Source organism: Python bivittatus, unplaced genomic scaffold, assembly GCF_059951505.1.
Source record: "Python bivittatus isolate LINGU-HERP-01145 unplaced genomic scaffold, Pbiv_v1 ctg000610_np1212, whole genome shotgun sequence".
Classification (NCBI taxonomy): Eukaryota; Metazoa; Chordata; class Lepidosauria; order Squamata; family Pythonidae; genus Python; species Python bivittatus.
Window position 1 is genome coordinate 7533078 of NW_028277088.1, and position 16364 is coordinate 7549441.

The 16364-nt window shown below is 40.7% G+C and overlaps 1 protein-coding gene across 1 annotated transcript in view; it reads left to right on the forward strand.

Moving 5' to 3' along the window:
- DPP6 (dipeptidyl peptidase like 6) overlaps nt 1–16364 on the forward strand; it is a 324662-nt gene that overhangs the window by 288311 nt on the left and 19987 nt on the right. Inside the window, exons 13-16 of the mRNA XM_088150386.1 lie at nt 1208–1315; nt 4653–4747; nt 7022–7069; nt 8746–8864. Of these exons, the coding sequence (XP_088006512.1) occupies nt 1208–1315; nt 4653–4747; nt 7022–7069; nt 8746–8864 (370 nt within the window). The remainder of the gene's footprint in view (nt 1–1207; nt 1316–4652; nt 4748–7021; nt 7070–8745; nt 8865–16364) is intronic.

Consider the following 16364-nt stretch of genomic DNA (forward strand, 5'->3'; position numbering starts at 1 on the left):
TTGTCCAAACTTGGCCACTTTAAGATGAGTGGACTTCAACTCCCAGAATTCCCTAGCCAGCATGGCTGGCTAGGGAATTCTGGGAGTTGAAGTCCACTCATCTTAAAGTGGCCAAGTTTGGACAACACTGCCATACTTTATCTCTGAGCTGAAGAGCTCAGACATGTGCTTCTTCTTCATAGCATGGTGGAGGAGGAAGAGGAAGTGACCTCACAGGGTCACCGCCTCCTTCCACGGGTCCATCTAGCAACACAGGATCTGTGGGTTTTGACTGCATTTTTACCACAGAAGGCTTATAGAGGGAAGAAAGCCTTGGGGGGAGCAAGTGGAGCTAGGGCAGTTTATGTAGGCTCTAGAGCAGTGATTCTCAACTGTGGTAATGTCCAGGGATGTGGACTTCAAACCCCAGAATTCCACAGCCAGGATGGCCATTGATGAGAATTCTGGGAGTTGAAGTCCACCCACCTGGAAGTTGCCACAGTTGGGAATCACTGCTCTAGAGCATACCACAATTACCAGTGGAAGAGGGGTGTGTGTAAAGAACAAGACCGGGAGTTAATACAGCTGCTACAATAAGAATGCAGTGATTCTCTGACCTGGATGAGTGATTGATTTGATTGAATATGATTTATATTGCTATCCAACTTGCAAGAGTGATTCTGGATGACATTATTACAATTTGAAGAAACATGAAACCAGGAATTAAAAATAAAATAATATATAAAATAATATATAATAAACCTTCAGAACATAAAAAAACCAGAATAATAGAATAACAGAAATAACAATAATAATAGAAACAACCAAGGCCAGCTTCACATATCTCATTCTTACATACTACACACACTCATCCCACGTTCTGGCTGAATGCTTGGGGGAAGAGTCAAGTCTTTAGGGCCTTGCAGAAGGACAGAGGATCAGGGCTGTCCAAATTTTGGGGAGCATGTTCCATTGGATGGGTGCTACAACAGAAATGAATGCCCCCTGGCATCACTAGGTGACTTTGTTTTGTGGAAGGAGCCCAAAACACGCCCTCTCTGCCAAATCTTAGACATACTGTCTAGAAAATCCATGGTTTGGAACTATACATGATGAATAGCATCTGAAAAAGAATGGACTTGTGTGGCTTCTGTCTTGAGTGATCGATTTAGAAGTTTTACATCATCTCTATATTCGTCCTCACTGGCAACTTCTCATTATTTTGCAGAATGAAGAACCCATCTTCTCTAAAGATGGCAGGAAGTTCTTTTTTGTCCGAGCTATTCCTCAGGGGGGACGAGGCGAGTTCTACCATATTGCCATGTCATCATCTCAGGTGAGACTACCTTAATTTATCAGGTGGGTGAGAAGAAGGTGGATATGCATAGTTCTTATGACTGGATAGATTGGCTGGCTCTAAAGTCACACTCAAAATGCCCTGGGGAAATATGGGTTGTAACATTCACGCAGTTACCGCGGGCCTCTCACGAGTGAGGGGAAAGAAGACACCAAACTGATTCTCCTTCGAGGGGGGTGAGAGCGCCCAGACCGGAGTCTGGAAACCTTTTTTATTGAGTACATCAGAGGGCTGGGTTAGTACATCAAAGGGCAGGGTTAAGCATATATACGTCACACTACCTAATACAAGCCCATAACCATATATGGTAATACATGAAACACAAGGGATCATGTGCTCCGATTGAGCACGTGACAAGCTGCGGGGGCTTGCCTCCTGAAATTTGAGGCTTTTCCCCAGGTTGTTGCTGGTACTTTCCATGCTAGCTTCCTTGTTAGTGTACGACTGATTTTACTAGTCTGCACTAACAGAAATGCCTAGCATGTGATGGGGTGTTATAATGCAACAATGGGTCTATCCAAGGCAACAACTTCTGAATATGACTCGAGGTTGTGCAGGAGGAATTCTGTTCATTATTGGTGGATGCTGATAGCACTGATGCCCAGAAGGATTTAAATGGAAACCATCATTTATCACCTAAGCAAAGAGACCAGAAGATATCAAAGGCAGATAATTGTCCAAGTCTCCTTGGATATAGAAGGTTAGACTCATGAATAGCCACCAATTAATTAAGGACATTTGATTGGTTGTTGGGAAATGAAAAGACTCTTCTTTAGATAAGAATACTAAAGGGATGAACTGTAGACAAAGTTAGAGCCACTTCTCTTTAATGAAGACCATTCTTCACCATTTGAGGGCCACCCCATAAGCCAGAGTTCACAATATGGAACTTGCAGGCACCCTGGTATGGGTGTTCCCCCAAAAGGCATCCATAGGACCCCCAAACTAAATAATCTTAAAAAAAAGTATTGGCTGAAATCTTATGAGGTTGAGACTACTGTACTTAGACACACAGACGCCTCTGCCTCTGGGCAGGGCCTAAATGAAGTATACTTGTTGGGACATCAAGTTGGGAAGTATCTCATTAGAAATAGAGGTTTCAGTGGATACTTCAAAGGCTCATTTTTTTAAGAAGGTTAAAATCAGACTAATGATAAGATGGGCTCACATTAAAAAAGTAGGCTTAAAAAATAGAAGACATGGGGACAGCCACTCATTCCTCTTCAGCACAATTTATCTTATTGTTTTGTGAACAAATGGGAAGCAGTATATTTTGCTCCTCGGAAGAGAGAAAAATACAATAAATGCCAAACTAGAATAAATACATGATTACGATTAGTCTCAGTTCATCTGATTTTAGCTATGCTGGGAGAAGATTGAGAACAAATGTATTTTGTTCCCATTTTAATAGAATATGCCTTGTTCACACTTCTGGAATCAATGTAGAAACGGTAACACAATTATTTTCACTTCTCTGACTTTTGCAGTGCAATACACCAATTATAAATACATACAAAAACGTGTATGTTAAGATTTGTAAAGGACAGCCAGGGGTCTATTAGAGTTTAATGTATCAAGGAAGTCCCCCAAGACCTGATTATGTCATCAGGCCTGGGGGTCTTTGGAAACCGGAGACATTCTTAGATGGCTCCACTATGATTGATATGCTGCTCTTTCCATGGGGTTTGTATATTTTAAAATTTAAAATTTTTAAAATTTTTCATAATGTTTGTATTTTAATAATCACTTTTTATCTTTTTATAATGATTGTTTTGACCCATTTGTTGTTTTCTTCAGTTGTTGTATGCTGCCCAGAGTAACTTTGTGTGAGATGGGCGGCTATATAAATGTGATATATAAATAAATAAAATATCAATAAATCAAGAACTCAGTAACTGGTTGATGGTCCTCTGATCTTGTCCAGTAAGATTCAGGTTTTATCTCTTTTTTGGAAAAAGCTGTTGAATTTGAGGCAGAGACGGAGCAAAGAATGGCTGCAGTGTTCTCTCTGCCATTTACAGTACTATTCCTGGTTGTTTGAGAATGTCAGCTCTAAAGTCGAAAGTGATCAGGGTCCGGGAAAATCTGCTTTAGTTTGTACAATAGGGCGCTTGGTCAGATATTTCCATAAGCTTATATTCTTCTTTGTATTCTGGAGTCCTTGGTGCTCTCTGAGCTTGGTTGTTTGCCTGAAAACGTTTCATTATCCAACTAGGTAACATCATCAGTGCTAGTGAGTGTGGGGTTTGCTCCCTGTTTACATACCGTAGCTTTGTATTCTGTATTCTGCCTTATTGTTATCAGTACTTTGGAATCAATACACTTGTTCTGATCATTATTCTGATTCTTCCTATATTCCAAGAGGGAGACTATCTGGCACCCCACCTTCAAGCAGAATGGCCTTGAGGTTAGACCTCACCTGTTGTGAAAGCTTAACTTATTGTACCCATTTAGGGAGAAGGTGTTGGGGGACCTCTAATTGCCCCAGATAGGAAAACCCAAGGAGGGACATGGGAGGGTGATCCCCAGGAGAAAATGGATCCTTCCTGCCTTGCTGGTTGTTCCAGGGTAAGTAGTCCTAGAAGTCCCCAAAAGGACTGTTGTATGAATCCTCAAAGGAGCCTTTCACTTTGATCAAGACTTTGAAGACATCTTATAGCATTAAACTGGATGCTTTGACTGTCTAAGGTATGTGTGGTCATGAATGAAAGATATTTCTCCCAAAGTGAACTGGTGGGTGAAGCAGAGTCACCTGTCTTGCAGCTTCCAACTGGAACTTTTCCTTCTCTGCCCAGAGATGCAGCTTCAGGATTGGTCCGGACATCCGGTCAAGGCCAATTCAGTACAGGAAGCAACACACGGCTGATTTGCAAACCCCACTCAAGAAATATATTAGGGAGCTATAGGTTCTAGAAAGAGGTTTCCTTGCAAAAATGCGTCCTTTGGGAAATCTTGCATCCAAAACTGTACATGTTTTGACAGAAGGAACAAAAAGCAGACATGAGAAACTGACAAGGTGTTTTTTCTGTCCTCCACATGGAAAGACCTCGATAGTACTTTGTTTCCTCCTTTGTTCTAGGGGGCATAGTTTAACCATTTCTGGAATAAATTTATTTCAGGCACAGATTCAACCCCACTTATTTACGTGGCGTTTATATTTTTAGGACTGTAGAGGAAGGAAGAATCATAGTGCTATTTTTCACAGTCTGTGGTAGAGAGTTTGAGGGGATGTGTTTGGAAGAAGGTGAGTCCGATCTCCGCCAATAAGGAGTTTTGCTCAGTCTTTCTGAAGTTCTACTTTTCTTCCTTTTCTTAGCAGCCCAACAGCAGCAGTGATAATTTACAGTCTATTACATCAGGTGACTGGGATGTGAGCAAAATTTTGGGCTATGATGAAAAGCAGCATAAAATGTAAGTAATTTTCTTAAAAGTAAAGGAAGCTGACCATTTTTACCAAGCCCCTAATGTCACTGATTATCATGGATTTGAGATTTACAATGTGAGAACCTGGTCAGCGGCCTGCTGAAAGCCAGGAAATGTGTATCTGGTTTACTTTGGTGGATCAGAAAGTCCCAATCTGTGAAATGGGTATACGAATCACAGGACCACTGAAATTATTTCTACTGCATATGGAAGGGGAAGATCTGACTTGGGGGCAGTGGGCCAGCAGCTGAACATGAGCAAGCAATGTGATGAAGCAACTAAAAAGGCTTTCTTAACCCAAGCACTGCATTCAGTTCATGGGAGGTAATGGTTGGTGCTGGAATTCAACCCCACTGAGGAACAATTTAAGGAATGGAGTAAGTTTAGATTCCAAAAGCATTTGAAAAAGACCAAGGGGAGACAAGTTAGTTGTAATCAATACATAAGACTATCATGTGTAAAACGGGGCGGATCACTTCCCTGCTAAAAAGAAGGACAGGTCAAGACCAATAAGTTGAATTAAACGAGGGAGATCCAGACTGAATCTTAGGAGGAATTTTGTGATGGCAATAGATGTTATTTGCTGGAGTTTTTTTAATGACGGCTGGAAGGCCTCTTGTCTGGAATGGCTAGCCAGTGTTGTCCATACTTGGCCACTTTAAGATGAGTGGACTTCAACTCCCAGAATTCCCCAGCCAGCATGGCTGGCTGGGGAATTCTGGGAGTTGATGTCCACTCATCTTAAAGTGGCCAAGTTTGGACAACACTGGGCTAAGCATTCCATAATTTTGATCACGTGACCCTTGCAACTCATCCATTCTTTGATTCTGTGACATTCCGGATACATAAAAATATTAGAAGCATTTCGGCGATATCTTATTTGTCCCTGGATCTTTGTGCAGAACTGATCCGGTTGTCAGAAAAGAGAATTGAATGAATTTCCAGTATTTTTGGTTAAAAGGAGTATTCAAATGCATTGAACTTGTGTCTAAAAACAGGGTTAGTTTCTGGGAGAAGAACGAGAACTGCTAAAGAGGATTCATTGCTCAAACATCAGCAATGCTTCAGCAGCTGTTTAAAATCAGTACAATGGAAATGTTATTTTTCTATCGCTTTTATCAGCATTGAGATTCTTTGGCAGTTTCATCGGACAGCTGGAAAGCCGTGACTAATTTGGAAAGTGTAATTGCATGTGACTATATTTAATTGCTTGATTTCCATGTTATTTTGACAAATGTGTTCAAAAGCAGTTCACGAACACGTTGCCCTCCAATGTGGAACATCTACCTCCAGCTACAGTTTTAGCCAAAGAAATACAAACAAGAGTTTCTGATTACTTTTCAACAGTCAGTATAGACCCACAATTCAGGGAACGTTGAGAAACGAGGAGCCCAAGTGATTGGCTTAATTGAAGAGGTTCAGTGGGAATAAAAACAGGGCAAATCTAAATGAGGCTGTGGTTTAATCACTGAATATCTACATTTTGTCTGCGTGCTTTTTAACAAAAATGTGTTAACAAAATTAACAGAGACTGCAATGGTCAACCTGTCGGCTAGTTTCAGATAGACTGCCGTGTTTTATGTACACCCTGCTTCATTGATGGGGCCCCATTTATGTCCCCAGGCGGTACCCACCTCACCAGCTGAAAGCTGAATACACATTTACATGCACTGAAAAAATACTTGTTTTTTTATTTATTTATTTTACTTATGTATATTTCAAATTTGGACACCGCCCATCTCACGAGGAAGTGACTCTGGGCGGTTTACAGTAAAAACAACAAATAAATATTAGTGAAAATACAATAAAAGTAGGATAAAAGTACAATAAAGCCAAATGCATACATAAATAATAATATCTTCCAAGGTGGTAGTGATTGAAAAGATATTAACATAACATAACGTGATATACCATAATGGAAGACAGAAATGAACACATCTGGGAGGGACTGGGAGAGATCTTGAATATTCCAAATCCAAAATCTTTTTGTTCACTCAACACCCTGCAAGGAGGAGGGACCTAAATCCACCCTCTTTTCTTTTGAAACTCCCAGCCATGAAGACTAGAGACTTGTCTAAGAAAAAGCAACCTAGAATCTAGATTTTTTTCAAGGGACTAAAGCTTTAGAAAATGTTTCTGGCACATAAGAAACTTTTGGCCAGACATTTTTCACTTCTGTTTTAAAGGAAGTTTATGCCTATGGAACTCACAGCAATGAAACGTTAGTCCTAAAAACCTAATTATATGTGTATTTTATTTTAGCTATTTCCTCAGCACAGAAGAGTTGCCAAGGACTCGGCATTTATACAGGTATAATTAGTTTTATGCAAAGAGACAACTTTCTGGTTATGGTTGGGAAATAAACTGTTGCCACTTATACGGTAAAAAATGTTGCTGTCAGCTTCCCAGAGCTTTATTTTGGGAATATCATTATTTATCTGTCTGTGTCTTTGTCATCTTCTTCCTCTTCTTCCCTTTCTTTCCCTCTTCCTCTTTTTTGGAAGGAGGAAGAAAACAAGCACAATAACACAGAATATTTTAAACAGGATAAAATGCATTTTAAAGATGAACAAAATGGCAAGATCCTTCTCTTTTATCTTTAGGAGCGTGTTTTGACATCACCGCCCAATGTTAGGCAGAACAAATGTCTGGTCTTTGCAATACCATAAGCAGATGAGCTGTTGCCAAGAACACAATTCTTGTTTTGCTTGTTTCATTATGCAGAAGAGGTCACACTTATCTGTCATCTTCTGAGATGGCATGTACTGAAGAAGACCTCTTTCTAGGGAGGCGGGTCAATCACCTTCATACTCCACTTGTCAACTATCCAGGTCTCTGGTGGACCCAACATTCAGGACTCAGTGGACTGGGTGTGCCCCAAGAAGGCAATTTCCATCAGAACTCTTGGCTTTTCCATTGTTTTACTCAGACTCTTAATGCAGAGTGATATTATTGTTATTATCAGCCCAAATCAATCCACTCCAAGATGAAAGCCTCTTCACTGAACGTTTTGAACCATGTGCTACCATGCTGGTCCAGTGCAAGTTGGTTGACAGGCTTTTTTTGATGTCATAGTCAAGGGCTGGCTTCTATGCTTAAGAGAGGACTAGAACATGGGTCTCCTCACTCTTAATCCAGCACTTTATCCACTACACCAGTGTTTCTCAGTCTTGACAACTTTAAGATATGTGGACTTCAACTCCCAGAATTTCCGAATTCTGAGAGTTGAAGTCCACATATCTTAAAGTTGCCAAGGTTGAGAAACACTGCACTATACCAAACTGGTTTTATCACTCTTGATGTTTAATGATTGTTGCGTCTTGCCCTCAGTACTTACCTGCTGTCATTTTAGGCCTAGATCCTAGTCTTAATACCATTCCAAAAAAATCCCCAAACAATTTGTTCTATTTAAACCTAAACCTAAAAAAAGCCTCCTCATTGTTCCTCTAGATCAGTGTTTCTCAACCTTGGCAACTTGAAGACGTGTGAACTTCAACTCCCAGAATTCCCCAGCCAGCCATGCTGGCTGGGGAATTCTGGGAGTTGAAGTCCACACGTCTTCAAGTTGCCAAGGTTGAGAAACACTGCTCTAGATCATTGAAGGCATGATTGCAGCTGGTTTGTTCCTATTTCAATTGCATCTAGCCATGGGGAATATATAGAAATATGCCTTGCATTCAGTCAGATTATTCATCCATCTGGCCCAACACTTGTCTCCTTTAGCCTCCCTCACCCCTTGAAATGTATGGGGCTACAAACTCCCAGAATTTGTGGCTTTTAGTTTTTAATGACAATTTCCAGCCCGCATGGATTGCAACTCAACTGGATGGTATCAGGTTGGGGAAGAGCGATTTTCAGTGACCACTGAATTTGGGGCAGGGGTCACCTTGGGGTCTGGATCAACCATGAATACATACTCCAGCCTTCTTCGCTTTTTGAATATTAAGCGTGCATTATTTTCTTCTGTTTGTTTTTGTTCATTTCAGTGCCAGCACCAAGGGGAACTTCAACAGGCAATGTCTCTCTTGTGACTTGATTAACAACTGCACATACTTCAGTGCATCATTCAGCCACAACATGGCATATTTCTTGTTGACCTGTGAAGGTAGGCTTTACGCATAATCACCAAGTTATTTCAGGCTTTTTATAAAAAGGTTAATGCTATACGACATGCAGATTCGTTCAGAAGGAGTTGGGAAAGAAATGACATGCAGATGTAAACAGAGGATTTTAAGAGCATCTACCAAGTCTTTGACCCAGAAAACAAGCATTCTAAAGAGTCCCAAGTGCTTCTAGGATGTGCAGAGTAGATGTAGATTTAATTTGGATTTTGATTTAATTGAAAAAAGGTGCTTCAGAGCACACGGAATGGAGAGATAGGCCTGTCAGGAACTCTTGAAACCATCCATGAGGGTTTTTTTTCCCCAAAGCAGAAGAGAACTGGATGGATGGATGGATGGATGGATGGATGGATGGATGGATGGATGGATGGATGGATGATAGATAGATAGATAGATAGATAGATAGATAGATAGATAGATAGATAGATAATGTTAATTCAAGCTAAGATGAGTAAAGGTTCATGCTGTTTTTACTTAGTTTTCTGTACTTCAATATTTTTCCCTTTGACTATTTGGCCTGAGGAAGTTAACTGTTTAACTCCAAGCCTTATCCATAGCTTACAGACATTGGCTGATCTTAATAAAGGAATTCTTTACCCATACTGTGAGTGATATTCCAATAAACCAATGGATTTACCTTATTTTAGGAAATGTTTCACTTTGCATAAAGGATCGTTCATTAGCTTCCCCTCTCCTGGAATGGCTATGGAAACATAATCAGAAACATTCATTTTTAACTATTTTTAACTAGCATTGTGTTCAAGCATGGCCAAACTCTGGTTAGTGGTTTGTACAGATGGTTTGTCACTCTAAACCAGTGTTTCTCAATCTTGGCAACTTGAAGACTTCTTCCCAGAGTTCCCCAGCCAGCATGGGGAATTCTAAAGTGGAGTCTTTAAACCAGTGTTTCTCAACCTCGGTGACTTTAAGAGGTGTGGACTTCAATTCCCAGAATTCCCCAGCCAGCCAGACACCTTCTGGATCATTGTGCATGAAGAAGGGATCTTTTCCAAATCGTGTGATGTTTGTGGAGTGAAAGGAATAGTTAGTTGTGGCCTTGGGACTGTTTGGGTTCTAATCATGACAGAAGGCTCCTTTTACAGGGATTTGCTGGCCTGGGTATTCAAGGTCATTCTGTGAGGTCAATGCTTGGTGGCTGAGCAATTTGAAAAGCTGCTTTCCAGCTTTGTGGGTACTTTTGTGGGTCTTGGGGATTGGTACTTTATTTTAACTAACTGCATCACAAGTTCTTTCCGTAGGTGGCACTCCAAGGATCTATACTGACCTTGCTTCACTGTTATCCCTGAGAAGAAGATACTTGGTTACTGTATTTGTACATATTTAGGGCAGGACTTTTACAAAACAACATGGCATAACTTTTTGAATTGAGAGGCAGTTCAGTCACAGCCCTGTTCTCCAGTCATTTGAACCCAAACTAAGTAACAGTGGTTTCCAAATGTTCCAGCTCTGCAGAAGCTAGGATTGATTGATTGATTGATTGATTGATTGATTGATTGATTGATTGATTTTACCTGCAATCAAGAGACTCTCAGAGGGTCACAACCTCAACAATAAAACGTTCACAGTGCAAATAATTTGATCTAGCAATGAGTAATGATTGAAGCACGGAGGAAAATCACAAAACAAGCAATCAAAAAGCCATTAAAAATAAAAGGTGACCTCTCTCGCTCCAAGGCCTTCTTAAACAATTCTGTTTTTTTTTATCATTCCCTGAAACCTAAGAAGGAAGAAACTGATCAGATTTCACGGAGGCAGGGAGTTCTTGTGGCATCATTGCCGCCACTGAAAAACATTTGTGAGCCTCCACTCCCCTAATCTCCTGGAACTGAGGCACTATTAATTGAGGAACTCTGGATGGGTCAAATGTAATGGAGGAGACATTCCTGGGGATATCTCAATGCCAAGCCATATAGGGCTTTAAAGGTCAAAAACAGCACATGAAAGCTAATAGGAAGCCAATTCAGGGCCTGATGTACAGGTGTAATGTGCTCGTGTTTGCAAATACTTGTCAACCCTGGAGTAACTAAAGCTTCTATGTGGTCTTCAAAGGTAGCCCCATGCAGTGCGCATAACAGTAATCCATCTGAGTGGGGATGAGGGCGTGACTCATCCGCTGTTGTCGAAGGTGCTACAAGATGTTCTGTGAAGTACAGAATTCATTCAAAACAATGCCCAGGTGCTTAGCATGAAAGACGCCATAAAACAAGGACAAGCAGATTTAGGACTTACAAGCTATGTTGCACTTTTCAATAAAACCCTGAAGTCCACCAGGTGCAAAACTGGAGCTTAAGAACGTGGAAACAAAACTGCAAAACAAGGGGAAGTGGAACTAGGAAAGTGTTTCCTATATTAGAACTAGTCCTTGCACATAAATCCTTGCACAGCCCTGTCTATGCCAACTTCCTGCCAAACTTTCTGAATTTCACTAAGCAAATTTAGGAAGTGTGGAATCTTTGCTCCTTGCTATTATTATATGTAGTATTTAATATGACCCAGAGTCACCATGCTTGAGTGGGAACTTGAACCTGGGTCTTCCCAATTTAAGTCCAACCCCTTAACCTCTTTATTACAAACAAATGGGAGTAAGAACCCTTCCTGATCAGTTGCAGAGTATCTGGGGCAGTGTTCCTCATCCTTGGCCGCTTTAAGTTGTGTGGACTTCAACTCCCAGAATTCCCCAGCCAGCATGGGGAATTACAGCTTAATACAGCTTAAAGCAGCCAAGGTTGAGAAACACTGATCTAGAGAGTTATCAGTAGATTCCTTGCTGATGATTTGCCTCCTTCTGCAGAGAAATTAAGCATTGCAAGGGAAGATTGATAATGGGACACAAACATCTTTGCAGGAAAACTTGTCTGCTGTTCTTGAGTTCTGCTGGCTGGGGATGTTAAAAGTTGAAGCTCAATAAGGGGTAGGGCTGGTCTAGGAGAGAATGACTGGCCCATCATTTTTGGACTACAAAGGGGTCCAGAAGCGCTGGCTTCTGTCTAGGAACCTTGACAGTTGGGGACTGTTGATGAGAATGTGGTCTGGGCAGACCTTTCTTCCTCTCCCTTCCAAGGATGATGATTCCCTGCAGAGAGTAAATATGGTGGAACCAGCTCAAATCAGAAATGTAACTGTGCATTAAGTCTAGTTTCTCAAGAGCAGCAAAGGTTTGTAGTGAAAAAAACTAATCCCCATAATGCCTTTCCCATCAAAAATGGAGGAATTGGAAGGTAACATCTCTTCTGTTCTCAAAGTGGAAAAGACAGATGGGCCAAACTCCTGATTCATGAGTGCAGAGAGGCAGATGTTCCTGTCCTTCAAGATTTAGAGTCTTAAGAAGAGATGTTTCTTTCAGATGTGGTTCCAGCTGGAGTCTTTGTTAAGTTTATTGTTTTCCAATTTTCAAGAGGTCTGTTTAACTTTTATGAAGCCCAATGGCATATTAAGGACAAGGACCTAGGCATTCCCTGGGGGAAAAACACACACACAATTCAAATAGAAAAATAATTTATATTATGCATTTTGAGTATGAACAGCTCAAAGATCAGGGTTTTTTTTTCTTTCAGAACTGTAAATCTGTCACTATCTACAAAATCAAAATCATTTGAGTGTCCTATAGATTTATTTTTAAATAATACTGGGATTTCTTTATTTCCTGTTTTATTTATTATTATTATTTTTAGGGAATAAACAGTAAGACCGCAACCCTCATGTTTGTGAAGCATAACCATTGATCCAACAAGAATGACATGTGTAGCACAAGATTAGAGGAGGAGGAGGAGGAGGAGGAGGGTGGTGGTAGTGGTGGAGGAACAGGGCTAGAGAACTGGTTGGCTGCAATTTTTTGTATGCATGCAAAAGCAGCTTTAAAATTAGTAATAGAATCTGATAGAAGATATACTGTATTTATATTTACATGCATATTTCCTAAGAGCAAAATATAGGATCCCCCCACTGTGTAAGAAATGCATATTCACATTAGCAAGGCTGTATTTCTCTGGGGATTTCACTAATTTTCTGCCTCTCCACTTTCAGTTTCCCTCTGCCAGCTCCAGTGGAAATACAGGTAGTCCTTGACTTACAACCATTTGTTTAATGACCATTTGAAGTTATGACAGCACTGAAAAAAGTGACTTACAACCAGTCCTTGCACTTACGACCATTGCAGTATCCCCGTGGTCGTGTGACCAAAGTTCGGGCACTTGGCAATTGGCATGTATTTGTGATAGTTGCAGTATCCTGGGGTCATGTGATTGCCATTTGCGACCTTCCCAGGGGGCTTCCGACAAGCAAAGTCAATGGGGGAAACATGAGTTGCTTAATGGCCATGGCAAAAAATTGTAAAATTGGACATGACTCACTTAATGACCACATTGCTTAGCAACAGAAGTTCCAGTCTCAACTGTGGTCATAAGTTGAGGATTACCTGTACCACCAAAACGTGAGGGGACCCCCAACTGCAGATAAGCCCTCATGCAGCCCCTCTCTGCCAATGGAAGAGTTAAAAAATGTACATTATTCTTCTGGACTCAGGAACTTCAGAGACGTCCCTGTAGCTACAGTACAGAAGTAGCTTGTCACAGCCTTCTTCCAAGAAGTTTGTATCAATTCCCAATCTAGCATATGGGATTTTTTAGTAGTCTCCCAACCAAGTACTTGTTAAGTTCTGTGGCACTTAGCTTTGAGGGATCAGACAAGATCAGATTGCCTACTGGAGTGAACCGGGGAATTCTTCTATCCTATTTCTAGTCCCTCTAGCTGATTGATCTAAATGTCTTTGGTTGGGTAGTAGGTCTCCCCACTCGTAGTCCAGCACTTTACCCATTGCACCACCCTGACTCTTGGACTGAGAGAGAGGGAGAGAGGGAGGGAGATAGATAGATAGATAGATAGATAGATAGATAGATAGATAGATAGATAGATAGATAGATAGATAGATGAATCCTTCTAATTTATAGCATGCTTTTCCTTTGATGTTCCAAGAGTTGGTCCATCCAAGCATAATTACAGATGAAAAACTGGAATTTGGACTACTTGAAAGAGCAAATAAAATACTATTTTGTCAAGGTCTGCTGAACCCTGATTGGTTTCTTCCACACTTCTTCCCACTTTAGTCCTTTTCTAACTTGCAAAATACATCCAGAGACAAGACCAGTCTTCTCCATCTGGTACACTCCAGCATTCCTCATCTCAAGTGAGCTGTTCCTGATGCTTTAGATTCTGCACTTGTGTTACTTCAGAGCCCCACATTGAATTGGCCAGATGTGGCCTCTGTAAAAAAGACTTGAACGAAGCAAGGAACAAACACTTCCACTAGGAGAAGACCTACGAAGTCCAGATTAATCTTTTCACACTTGGGATTCTTCTTCATACGTTCAAAACGCTTGACTGTTAACAGCATCGACCAGCATCTCCTAGCCTGGTGCCTTCCAAAAGTCTTGTAGTATCTTGCCCATAATCCCCAGCCAGTATGGTGAATAGGAATTGTAATCCAAGCCCGTTTGCAAAACAACAAGCTGGGGAACAGTGGCATACACAGACTAGATGTCTGTTGGCAATGATTTATCATGCAAAAATAGGAACGCCTGGGAAGCTTCCAGAATAATGTGATATGAAAACAAAGAAGTCTATTTTATTTTATTGTTTTATTTTATTTCATTATTTTATTTCTTTGTTGCTTGTATATATCCAGGAGGTCTGCAGAAGAGATTTGAAAAAAGTCAAGATTGCAGTGGAGACCCACATGAAAAAGGGGCAGGATTGCTCTTGAGGTGTTTGACCCCATCCCCCTGCAGCTGCCCCTGTACAACGCTATGGAGCTGGGGCTGGGATGCGAATACCTTCAAGGCTCAGAAAAACCATTCAGGACCTTTAAAAAAAAAAAAAACTATCTGTGATCACCAGCAAATGCCAGGAACATTTGTCTCTGTTATTGACTCTGAGAATACTCCTGGCAAGACAGACCTTTTAATTACAGCCAGGGACTGAAAAATGCTCCTGGCGTCTTTGTTTATTACTATGATAATATGGCCTCCATTTATGAGATTTCAATGCATTACGTGATCCATAATTCATGGTCTAGCAAATAAAGAGATCCCGGAAGCCATATGCTGGGGTGGGAGGGGAAAGGGGGCCGGGGGGCTGCTATTTCCAATTATCATCCCCTTGCAGTATGCAGGGCTGTCTGACACCCCCCCCAGCTGCTCTCTTAAATCATTCATCACTGCTGGAAAGATACTGTGATGGAGACTGGAGACCATTGTTTTCATTGCTGCGTACGTAGGAAAAAATTTGCTTTCCTGAAATTACCTGAAGGTATTTGAAGAGGAGGAAGAAAAAGCCTCTTTTTTTTTTCTTTTAACCATTAAAATTTTTTAAAAACCCACCTTCTCACCTTCTTTTTTTTTTTTTTTTTTAACCTTTCTCACATTTAGCTGTGTTTTGGTAGTTATCCCGGAATACTGATTATTCATGATTTCTGTCGGCTTTATTTTAAAGCAGACACGCAGACACGCACACAGAGTGCTTTGGAAAGGCAAAACAGGATTTTCCAAACACATGTGGCAATTTTAAATATTTCCATTGGCTCCGGATCTAAGTGGGTGATGATGCGTTAAGATTTTGTTAGTTTCACCACGAATGGCTAGAGAACAGCATTGCTTTCAAACAGCATCATTGCAATGGGGCCAATGACAGCAAAATGCTACAAAAAATGTGAAAAGATTGGTTAAGTATCTTTATATTGTGGTTCCGTTATGTGACCTGGGGGAAAGGGACCAGGGAGAGAAGGTCAAGCAAATTAAACAATTTTAACACCATTTCTAACTATTCATCAGTCTTTTAAGTGATGCAGACAAATTAAACCAAACTTTCTTTCCCTGATTGCAATTCCCTGATTACCGCCAGCGTGCCTGAATAGGAAAAACTGTCATTTTGTATGTTCTGGTAGTACAGATTTACTTTTCTGCATGCATCAAAGACAGCATCACTTCAGATACTTTTGCACGTATATTAAAGTGTGGGAAATGGGAAGAGAGTCAATCATTGGATCCGAGAGAGAAAAATATATTATTGATTGCAAGGTTACATTCATGTGGAAGTAACATATATGTGTACATGCAAAGCGTTGTGCATTCCCAGTGTTTAGAGGTGTTGGATTTGCCTTTTGCTCAGGAAACGATAACTACGTGAATATTTGCAAAGAACATTTATTGCAGTATGGCGGAACAGTGTTTTGAAATGGCTGCGTTCACACCAGATGACAAGTTTGATTCCTTTTAAACTTCCTTGGTAATTTTTTGTCCTGGCTTGCCCTGAGTTTCGCATAATGGTCTGTGCAGAGGCAGAAAATGGGTTGTGGTGTGAACACAGCTATATAAAAGTGGGATGAAGAAAGAAGATGCAATCTATAAGATCTCAGGGGACCCTACAAAGGTTTTTAGAAAGATCCCGTACAGAACAATCCATAATAATTT